This window comes from Anopheles darlingi, chromosome 2, assembly GCF_943734745.1.
Source record: "Anopheles darlingi chromosome 2, idAnoDarlMG_H_01, whole genome shotgun sequence".
In the NCBI taxonomy this organism is placed as follows: domain Eukaryota; kingdom Metazoa; phylum Arthropoda; class Insecta; order Diptera; family Culicidae; genus Anopheles; species Anopheles darlingi.
In genome coordinates, this window is record NC_064874.1 from 2,027,501 (window position 1) to 2,037,942 (window position 10,442).

The window sequence follows — 10,442 nt, forward strand, 5'->3', positions numbered from 1 at the left end:
ACACATGGCCTCGTGATGGTCGCTCATGGAATGAAGTGAATCCTGCACTAAAAATTTATATTCAAACAATGCGCGGTGGGCAAAAAATCAGCGAAATAGTCGAGAAGGAAGAAAACATTGGAAATAACATTGATAATACCTACTGTCCTGAAATACAATTTATGAAAATCAATCAAAATCTCGGAGATGTTTGCGAACCGATGACCAAAAACACACAGCGGATAAGGTGAGAGTTGTTCTGATTCACATTTGATGTATTCATGGTTTTCATTTTCAACTCATTCTTACTAAACAACTTTCTAGACAAAGAGAAGGGAGGCAACAGAAAGTTTTCCACAGTTGGGAAGGTCGGGGGAAAACAACAAATCAAAATGCATTAAAGAATACCGTCTGTGATAAGAAAGGACTGTTTGTGATAGGCAAGGAAGCGTTTCTTCCATTTCCGTAGGTCGGAAGTCGTTGACTTAGATGAACTCGTATCCGATACCGAACTGGAATCCTTTTACCAACCGATCACCGGCCTCGTAGGACAGTGGCTGACAGTAATTGAACTCGATGCGGGCCCTGCTACCCATCCGGAACGCAATCCCAATACCGGCTGTACTGCGAAGTTTATCTGAAAAGGGAATATAAATGTGTCCATGTTAGAAATGGGACCATCCTGAACGGATCGGCTACTCGACAACTTACCGGTGGTGAAGGTATCGCAAGTTCCAAAATTATAGAACCCATGCACCCGGAACAGACTACCGAAGCCACCAAAGTACTGATTAAATGGCAATGGAGACCAGAGATGTAACCCACCGGTCCAGTAGGATTGGCAACCGGCGGCCACTCCGTCGCGCCGAGGACAAGCTCCGGCAATCTCGAACCCACGGAGCGATTGAGGACCACCGGGGAAGAACAGCGTATTGATCGGTAGCTTTTCCTTCTTGCGATCGTACAGCGTGATACCGGCACGACCGCACAGCTGCGCCGAAAGTCCCAGAAATAGTGGTACATTCAGTTCCGCATGCACATCCTGCCGAACGATGCCCGTCTCCGAGAGTCGACTACCGATCAGCTCGGTAGTGCCCTTCAGGAAAGCGCCGGAACTGGGGAACACGTTGTCATCGCGTCCCTCGTACTGGCCAATGTAGCGAATGGTTGAGACCAATCTTGGGCCACAGTTTTCACGCACGAAGAAAGGCGTCTGCTTATCGAGCGCAAATAGCTCCTTCATGCCTAGCTCGTACTGCAAGCTGTTGCTGAAGTTTAAGACCGGCAGCAGGAACGAGAAATCGAGCAGCACACCAGCATCCTCGCTGCGATATTTGGACCACGGCGAGGGTGAAGAAGTTTTGAACATCGTGATCGACGTCCTAAAACGAAAGCCAGTATGAAGGGGTACCACTTCAACATCCGCCGTCCAACCACCACTTACTCCGGTTCATAGTCTCCGACTTTTGTGTGAAGGTAGGGTTTGGTAAGCTTCAGGTTAAGTACACTGTTGCGCACATAACTGTGGCTATAGTTAAGGCTCAATCGTTCACCGCGACCGAAAAGGTTCGGTGTGACCAACTCTGTTTTACGGGATAGAGTGGAATGCTGTTAGCATTTAAAGGGCATCTTGTCATGCTGTTCCCATACCTGTCGTTGCAGCGCCATCGTTTTGACCCACTTCGACACCAACGTTCCCGGTAATGCGTGACAACTCTTCACCTTCAAAGGCTACCGTGTACCCGTTGGCGCTCGCGCCCTCTCCTTTGCTGGTGTCGATGTGGATGTTGAGCGTTTTGTAGATTCCCAGGCGGAGCAGCTCATCCTTTACACTGAAAGTGGAAGGTGGTCATATCGAGACACATAAGCAACACTCTGCATCAAATTCTTGGCGCGGTTCCTTACGTGACGGTTTCAAGGATCACTTCTTGGAAGTTCTTCGCCTTGAAGAGATGACGGGCAGCCCGCTGAACGTAGTCATCGTGCGTGCGTACCAGTCCACCGATCTTCACATGATCCACTCGCGCTTTGAATCTCGTGAAATCCGGCTGCCTGTCTCCAGGCTCAACCTAAAAGGACAAGAAACGGTATGAACGGAGGGCGGCGATCACAAAATGCACCGAACCCGGTACCTCAATCGGAACCGGGATCTTACCTTTGACGACTTGCCGCCCATAGCTCCGGATTCACGTTATGTAACGCTATGAACGGGTCAACGGATTGCCGGCTAGCGACGAGCCTGCGGGGCCACTTGGTGCGACGCCTTTTCGGGCTAGCAAACTTGATTTGGACGCGGAAGATAAGCGATTTTCGAGGCTCCAAGCGGTTCCGTTTCCGCGGTTCCGTAATCCTTTGTTTACATCGTTCTTGATGACAGTTCGGCAGCTGACATTTTTTGTTGCAGATTTTTGAGTTTTCCGTTGGAGCATCTCCAACTTTTACCCATTTTTTCCGATTTAACCAAGAAAAATCTTCACAAGATTCCTAGACAAGATAATCAAACCTTTTTTATTCAACAGCTCACTAATGGGGGCACTATTAAAGGCGAAAAGAAGACTTCAATAACCAAATACATGCGCGACGCAAATACGCGGACTCTTGGAAAGTGTTTGCTGGAACAAGTTTGTGCGAAACAGGAAGTGCGTGTGCTTTAATTGTTTAAACAAAGTCCTTAATTTGGAAAACAATATTCGAAGAAGCAAGAAGTGTCCCTGGGAAAGAAATTGAAAAGAAAGAGTGAATTGAGAAAGAAAACGGATCATCTGTGAGAATGGATTCGCAAACATTCTGCAGGTTGTGATTAAAGTAAGCCTTTCCGCGCAATCGTGCACTGTAAGCCTGCAATCCGTGGTTGGTGATGATCCTTGCGCAGGTTCGGAAGTTTCTTGTGTGACCCGGTGATGGCCAGTGAAAGTGGTAATGGAAATTTTCCGGCATCCAATCAGACGCAGCTTTCGTAGATCTTCCGGGATTAAGGGCTGATTGCATCGACGGGGCGATCAGCTATGAAACAGGTGAGCTTACATTAATCTTCTCGATTGTCTATTTACATTTGTAGTTAGATTTTCCATCAAACATCCCGTAAAAGATCACGGATATCGCAAAAGCATGGCGTAACGTGTCGCTGCAGAAGCATATGAGTAGGCGCAAATGTAAGAGCGGGCGGGAAACGATGTTCATTTACTTAGTTTACCTTTATTCTTCATTTATAATTTGTAGAACTTACACATCTCTTCCCAATTCTATGCTAATCAAAGACCCTCATTTGATACACTAGCACAAGTATTGGATTGGTACCGCCAGCTAACATCTCATCCCATCTAATCATCACTTTAATAATTTCTTTCTGCGCTACAATTGATGTATTATGCGCTACGATTGATGTACACAGTTAGTTATTGTGGTGGAATTTATTGGAAAAGAAGATAAGTCGAAACAAAAAAAGTACAAAACATAAAACGGTATCTACTAATGATTTCTGTTTGTCATACAATCATGATCATGTCTGCACCGGGTCATGTGAATGTGGAAGATATATGATGGTACGGATGGCCCGGGGGGTGGTTTGATGTTCTCGGGATAGTGGATGAAAGCACCTCGACAGAATTGCGACACAATGTACCTGTAACGGTACGTTCTATCCCGTGTGATCGACTTCAGCACTACCAAAAGACTATGCTGCCAAAGCCCCTTGCCGAGGCGTTACTTTCTGCCTCTCTCGATCGTCTTTGATAAGGTTTGCTTAAGCTGCACGCACGTTCCTGTTCCGTATGTTTCCCTTGCTAACCCTTAACCACTAACTGCCGCGTGGATTCTGTCGTAGCGTAGCGTTGAATTTGCTTCCTTTCTTCCTGATAAATATATAACTTCTAATATCACAAACTTGACTAATTGGTCATATAATGTTTGATGAGGAATGGGGGGACAAGAAGCGGGCAGAGTTTCACAATTGTATCCGTTCTGCTCGATGTGACTGTGTCTCTTGCTGGGGATTGTGGGGTGTTCCGTTCACCCAAAAAAAAAAAAACCAAGGAATGATGAAGGAAGTTGCAAAACTAAATCTCGCTCAAATAGCACTCATTTTCGGGCAGATGGTTTTCTCGTCGTACGGCGTTATGGGTTTTTGTAGTTACGCTTAGTTTCTGTTTGTTCGTTACGATTCGATCTATTCTTAGGATAGGAGCTTGCTGCCGAGCTGCTCTAGGGCTCGTTTGAATAAGAGAGGATGCTTGTAGGTAGAGAGATCCCCGCCGCCAGCGCTTAGTTCTTAGCGGCTGGCTGCTCAGCGGCGCCTTCCGGGGCAGTCTTGACATCTGGGTACTCGAGCTTCGCGCCCGGCTCGCAGGTGAAGGCTGGGCAGCAGCTCGGGAAAGCGGCCGTCTTGTTGGTCTTCTCAGTGTCCAGCTTGCACTTATCGTTGGCCAGTGGCAGCGGTCCGCAATCCTCGACCAGCTCCAGCAGGCTGCGGAAGGGAAAGAGTATCGCTATTAGTCTCGATATTCTAAGTGATCGTTGCGAGCGATCGCAACCTACCGTGGCTGGGCATCATCAGAAAGCACGCAGGTAGAACGTCCGCAGAATGGGCTCAGATCCCACGACTGGCCAGGCTCGAAGGTGGCACACTTGGTCGATGCGAAGCACATACCGGGGAAGTCTGAAAGAACAATCGGACAAACGGGTTGAATTAAAGATATCCATTGTATAGTTATTTACTCTTTTTCTCCTCGAGACGTGAAAGTTTGCATAGGAATTACAATCATAAGAGGCCTCAAAATGAATAATACATTCTACGAAGTAAACGTGTTTTGAAGGTCTGCAATTCTGTTTTGCCTCGCCATGGAAAGTCCCGAAAAGATGATGTTCCTGTTTCACTGCATACTAATGAAGCTGTGTGGCGTGTCCATTAAGAATCGTCAAAAACGACCAAAGCAAGCGAAAAGCAAGGCAGCTTTCCTGGTGGGATGGTTCCCAGGCAACCAAGAAGAGAACACATAAAGACGACGATAGAGCTACAGGTTTTTGCAGCGAAATTGTGAACCATCAGCTCCTTCTCTGCGCCCAGATCCAGGGAGTGTTTGGTGGTCGAGGTCGGGGGACTTTTGTGCTTCTTCGTAGTCCGCTTTGTCAACCGTAACCTCCAGCTTTCGGTGGTTCAGTTTCAAGGTGTGAGCCAGCAGTGGCGAAGGCGGAACAATGACATCTTATGTTTGGGCAAAAAAAGGGGCAGCAACTCTCATCCACCCACGCGTATTTTCGATCTTCAGACACCGTGACTGCGTTTCGCAATCGCAATATGATGTAAGCGAGTTTCCATTATTTAAACACTCTTTGGAACACTCGTTTCGCCTTTAGCAGCTATGAATCTTCCAGACGATGGTTTCACCACTAAGAGCCGAATAGTTTCTCTTCCAGTCGAGGCCATCCTTTTATGGGTGACCGGATGACTTTTTATGGATTATTCCCTGATCATTACGGTCGGGTTTCAGAAAAGCCGTGTGCCGGAGGAAAGATCGCTACACCGAACCTGCCGTTGCATAATCGTCTGCAGCATATCGTGCAGCAGTGGCCATGTCTTCGAAAATGTCTCTTTCACCTTCGGTTGGACTTGTTCTTCGTACGCTTCCGATCATTCGCACCAGCCCCCGGGCTGGTGCTTTCCTGTGACATTTCGACACAGCAGGCTGCTCGAGCCGACTGCTCTGATGGTGGGTTTGCTTCTCGATGTTTCGCACCCGCCACACACTACAAGGTGACCGAGCAGAGGGGTCTGGGGAGACTAGCAATAAGAGGAGTGAAATGTCGCAGCCTCATGCACGTGGCCTCTTGGCTGAGTCGCAGGAGGCGCGTCATATTGTCTACTTCTTTTGCTTTACCGTAGTGATGGTGCATTCACTTCGCCCGCGAAACGGAACTGGCAGAGGAGACACCGTAATTCATATGATGTCATGTGCGCCGCGCCACCCTTCACCTCCAATTGCATAAGTGCTTGTCGCGCGGTGTCCTCGTGGTGTCGTGATTTCAGAATTGCATTAATCCACCAACAAGTTCCGATTCCCTTCTCCCAGATGCAATCAAGAGTGCTGGTGGCTGATGGTGGCGGGTGAGTCATCAAACGCGGACCCATTCACGTCAACCCATTTAGCCCCCAATCTCAAACAGTAAACGACCATCACCACCACTGCGATCTCCGGTGTCCATCAGCCTTCCGTCACCGGTACCACCAGTAGCAAACAACAGACCATTCTCGCCGAGTTTGAGTTGGAAATTAACGCTTTTCACGCTCGCTGAATCATAAATTAGCGCTGGCGTGCTTTGATTGCTATCTTTCACGGAGAATGGCTACCATGGTTGCGCGCTAGCTGTACGACGGTTGCCTGTTGCCTTGACAATGGCACTCGACACTGGTACTACGAGTTGCTGCAGTCCCGGGGAGGGGGCCTTAGAAATGTGTTGTTCTGGTTAGTACCAGAATGTGTCCATGAACATGATTTCAGCGACCCTTTGTTGGTCCTGATGCTAATGAGTAAACTGCTGACGCGTTACATTGGAACAAAGCAAAACAGGGTTCTTATCGTTACCATTCTATTAGCTGGCAAGGGACAACACGATTCCACTCGAGATGAACATTAATGGACTAGTGCGGTTCCTTAAAAAAAGGTCCGTCCACCTGATTCGAACGGTGCCATAAAGCAATAAGTGCGATCGCGTACAATGTAGTAGTAAACTAGTCCGGTAATTGTTCTCAATGGATTACTATCGATCGCAGTAGGTAGCTCCGGAAGAGTCGAAGGATGTGTGACCGAAAGGAATGGCATATCAATTTACGAAACAAAGTCACCGTCGCGGATGAGTTCATTTGATGGAGGACATTTTCTTGGAAGAAACGTGATGAAAGGCAACGATTGAGGATGGTTTCGTTTGGTTTCGCTTCTCTGTTGCTGCTCGCTGCGTGCATTAGAACTTTTTTTGATGTAAGAGAAGGGTGTTTCGTGTCAGATTGGCAATTCCAGGAGGTGATTAGCGATTTCTAAAACAGTTTTTGCGTCAAATCTGTATCTAGAGTAGGAGGTGGTCCATCTCCTGCATGACATCTCTGGAAATGGAACCAGCACACGCGATCTAGCGTTTCCCTTTGACGGCAATCCACCGCGACACGCCATGCAATTATGTGTAGCTCTTCTCTTACCGCGGGCCCCCCAAACCTAAAGTATTTTCCCAAAAAACAGTTCAATCAACAAGTGGCTTAGCCGTTGCCGACCTACCGAGGGTGGCGGTGGCCTTTATTTTTCAGTGTCAAAGCGTAACGGTTATGCTGTGGCGTGAGCATGAAGCATGACGCCGGTGACAACACAAACCCTTTGCTGCACAAAATCGAGAGAATAGCATCGAAGTGGACATAGTGCCACGTTTTCTGGGTCCGGAACCGGAAGCGTGACCTGTTTAGTGCACCATCATAGTGGATAGCTACGGATGCTGCCCATGTGGGCAGCGACGACTCTAACGAGGTCTTTGCCCTGCCCAAAAAACAAGGCCTTTTAGCCTTGTCGAGTTCAAATTGCGTTCTCTATACCAAAAATAGAACTGTTTTGTGACAAAAGTGGATTATAAATGCAGATGCCGGATTGCATGGTGCTGCAACAGCAATGCTTGAATCCGTGAAATCATTTATCGAAGGTGACCAATTCCAAGCAGCGAAATCCAAGTAACCTCCAGCAGAACTCTGGATAGTAACAATAATTAGAGTTTTAGGAAAAACAATACCGCTACCCGTATAGCCTAATCTAATCTGCACTGATCGGACCTTCCTCGTTTTTCTGTGACAAGTGTGAACTGGTTCACGAGCAGCAGCACCAGTTTGTTGGAAGAAAGAAATCGAAATCTTACAAAGAGAAGGGGGCTGCAAGACATAAACCGGTTGCTTGCGACGCAGTCACGGCCAACTGCAACTGCGTGGTCACCATGGTAATATACTTGGCGTACGCACAGCTCCCGCTTACTCCGAAACTTTGTCTCTGGTCTACTAGACGTGACACACACGGTTAAGCTGCATCGGTATCTTTGATCGATCTAGAACTACTAGCCACCAGGCTGCTAAGGTCTACGCAATGGTGGCGGTCAGGTTGTGGCAGGCTGGGCTTGTTGGGCCTGCCGGTAAACCGGTTCGATTGCATTTTCGGGTTCAGCGGTAGCAGCAGCAGACCAACCCTCCAACTCCTCCGAGAGTGGACAAACCTGTAGCGAATAGCTTGCAGCTCTTGGAATGGTGGTTCGAAAAGGGGGACGATTGTTTGAAACGCAGGCCGCGTCTCTGTTCACGTCATTGACCAATTGCTCAATCAATGGGCCTCAAGCCAACTGGTGTACCACCCATCGAGGGTGTCTGTAGTGGACACAAAATGAGGACAGCCGACACACGAGGTCCGTGCCAGTCGACGCTGGTAGAATGAAGAGTTAACCCGGTGCCGAGGTGTTAATCGATGATCTATACCTTTCGGATGGATACTGTCCAATCCGTAGCTAACATGGTTTCGACATGAGCTTCGAGTTGATTTGCTTCGAATCTATCTACACCATGTTCTTTGCTGAAGCTAGTGTGCGGAACACACCTTGCGGAACACGGAACGAACGGCATTGTAGCCGGAGGGAAGGCACAATTACAACGCGTGCATAGACACAATAGCCGGAGGTGCCACAGAGAGGTTTCCTTTGAAGTCACCTGTGTGCTTCCCTGCCGGCCTGCCTGCCTCTTTTTCGCCCACAGAGAATGGTCAGTCAGATTGCGACAAGGCGCAGCGCTCACCAGTGCCTATCCGAGGGCGTCGGCGGAAAGCTTCTCGAACATTTGTGTGTGGCCAATTGCGATCGAGCCAAATGCACTTAGCAGCATTACAGTAATAGCAGAACACTCGACGGGCTTGGCACCGCTGATGGCTCTGAACAAATCAATTTACACCGTTGCGTCACCACGCGGCGCGTTCCGCTTGCTTCTTCTTCTGCCACTGGAAACAATGCGTGTCTTTTGCGTAAAGCCAACCACCCCCGGTCCGTTTGCTTTGTTGCGATACCGGGTCCGTGCGTCCGTGAGCCGTTGATGGCGGTCAGATGAGCAACACAGATCTCGCTCGACCGGACTTCCACGATCGCACATAATCCGGCACCACTTAAAACCCTCCAGTACTTACCGCGTAGCACATCGGCCGGAATAAGGCGTTTGAAGGTTTTGCCTCCTTCAGCGGCGGGCTCCTTGGTAGTGGCTTCCTCTGCGGCCTGAACGTAGCAGAAGCTGAGCGCCAGCACGGCAACAACGGTGAACGAACGCATCTTGGCGGAGGAAATCCGGATCCGGAGTGTTTGGCGTAATCTATAACGATAGAGGAATCACACACGGAGAAGGGGGTATGAGTGGATAGTATCATAAACCGGACGGATCACCCATCTCTACACACATACTACGCGATGTTCGATCACTACGGTAGTAGGGACACACTATTTGTTTTTCGACCCGCTCGATCCTTACACCGTAACGTTCTACAATGAACTGGCCGAAAAATGCAGACTTCCAAAACCACCTCGTGGACACGTGGACAGACTGGAATGGTTTGGTGGCCTTATTGTTTTGTTTGTGCTCCACCTCCAGGCACTGTACTACTGCGTACTTGGCGGAATTTCGGAATCACACCACCACATCCCGTGCACCACCCTACACATGGCTGGCTAGGATGTCAGGAAGCGCAATGGACAGCGGTACACAATTTTCTAATAAAAATTAATCAACTCCGAGCAAACGGGGACCAACACTAGTTTATGTGGCGGATGGCGGTGGAACTGCTGTGAACTCGCCACTCAAACGGATGATGAAAGTGAAACACATCACCGGGACCATGTGCCGCGTTGATAATGGGACGATGGGACACTCGTCTTCGCACACACTTGAGAGCACCACATCCAGGCACGCGACGACGGCGGTACTACTGACCTGAGGAGTGTTGCTATGGCAGCCGGCGGCGGCGAGTCTCGAGTTGGATCCGTTGGAGTTGGAGCTGGAGCAGCGAAATCGAACGCACCTCGCGAACCGTTGGACGACGAATGGCGCTGAAATGGCACGAGATTCGCTATTTGATGGTTTTCGGTCGCCGGCCAACCACCGGCAAACCGGCGGAGGGCGGGGATCGTGCGGGAAGTTGTGTGCGCGAGATTGCGCGTCGTGTTGGAGCAGAGCAGAGCAGAGCGGCAGACCCCGGACCAGAGCGAGCTCGGCTGTTCCATCACGACGGTTTGCTGGCTGGTGGGGGAGGATAATAATGTCGCGCGCGCCTTACGCTCACCGGGCGAACCTCGGAGTGTGGAAAACGCGAGCAACAAGAAGCAGTAATAATAATAGTAATAATAATTACTAACCTCTCGAAGGCGAGCTTGGTTGATCCTCGCTCGTGGAAGACGCATACACACACACACACACACAC

The 10,442-nt window shown here is 49.1% G+C and overlaps 3 protein-coding genes across 5 annotated transcripts in view; 1 reads left to right on the forward strand and 2 right to left on the reverse strand.

Moving 5' to 3' along the window:
• Positions 1–232, forward strand: part of LOC125951916 (OTU domain-containing protein 5-B) — a 4,969-nt gene extending 4,737 nt beyond the window's left edge. For all 3 annotated transcript variants that reach the window (XM_049681058.1, XM_049681059.1, XM_049681060.1), the window contains exon 8: positions 1–232. This exon is cut by the window's left edge and continues 880 nt beyond it. The gene's annotated coding sequence lies outside the window, so the exon portion shown is untranslated.
• A 19-nt stretch (positions 233–251) lies between these two features.
• Positions 252–2,354, reverse strand: LOC125951917 (SAM50-like protein CG7639). The gene is made up of 6 exons (XM_049681062.1): positions 2,135–2,354; positions 1,885–2,048; positions 1,630–1,811; positions 1,424–1,562; positions 691–1,361; positions 252–616 (listed from the first exon to the last, which is right to left on the reverse strand). Exons 1-6 carry the CDS (start codon positions 2,153–2,155, stop codon positions 465–467), a joined length of 1,329 nt encoding a protein of 442 aa, XP_049537019.1. The 5' UTR covers positions 2,156–2,354; the 3' UTR covers positions 252–464.
• A 1,003-nt stretch (positions 2,355–3,357) lies between these two features.
• LOC125952703 (uncharacterized) lies at positions 3,358–10,091 on the reverse strand. The gene is made up of 4 exons (XM_049682341.1): positions 9,956–10,091; positions 9,162–9,340; positions 4,513–4,633; positions 3,358–4,441 (listed from the first exon to the last, which is right to left on the reverse strand). The coding sequence occupies exons 2-4, from the start codon at positions 9,298–9,300 to the stop codon at positions 4,240–4,242; spliced, it is 462 nt and encodes a 153-aa protein (XP_049538298.1). The 5' UTR covers positions 9,301–9,340; positions 9,956–10,091; the 3' UTR covers positions 3,358–4,239.
• Positions 10,092–10,442: the final 351 nt, after the last annotated feature.

Coding starts and splice junctions, on each gene's coding strand:
- LOC125952703 (XM_049682341.1), bottom strand. CDS start 9,300: ATGCGTTCGTTCACCGTTGTTGCCGTGCTGGCGCTCAGCTTCTGCTAC. Junction 4,634..9,161: donor TCCGGCCGATGTGCTACGCG/GTAAGTACTGGA, acceptor TTGTTCTTTCAG/ACTTCCCCGGTATGTGCTTC. Junction 4,442..4,512: donor TCTGATGATGCCCAGCCACG/GTAGGTTGCGAT, acceptor TCCCTTCCGCAG/CCTGCTGGAGCTGGTCGAGG.
- LOC125951917 (XM_049681062.1), bottom strand. CDS start 2,155: ATGGGCGGCAAGTCGTCAAAG. Junction 2,049..2,134: donor TGGGCGGCAAGTCGTCAAAG/GTAAGATCCCGG, acceptor TTGTCCTTTTAG/GTTGAGCCTGGAGACAGGCA. Junction 1,362..1,423: donor GTCGGAGACTATGAACCGGA/GTAAGTGGTGGT, acceptor CTTTCGTTTTAG/GACGTCGATCACGATGTTCA.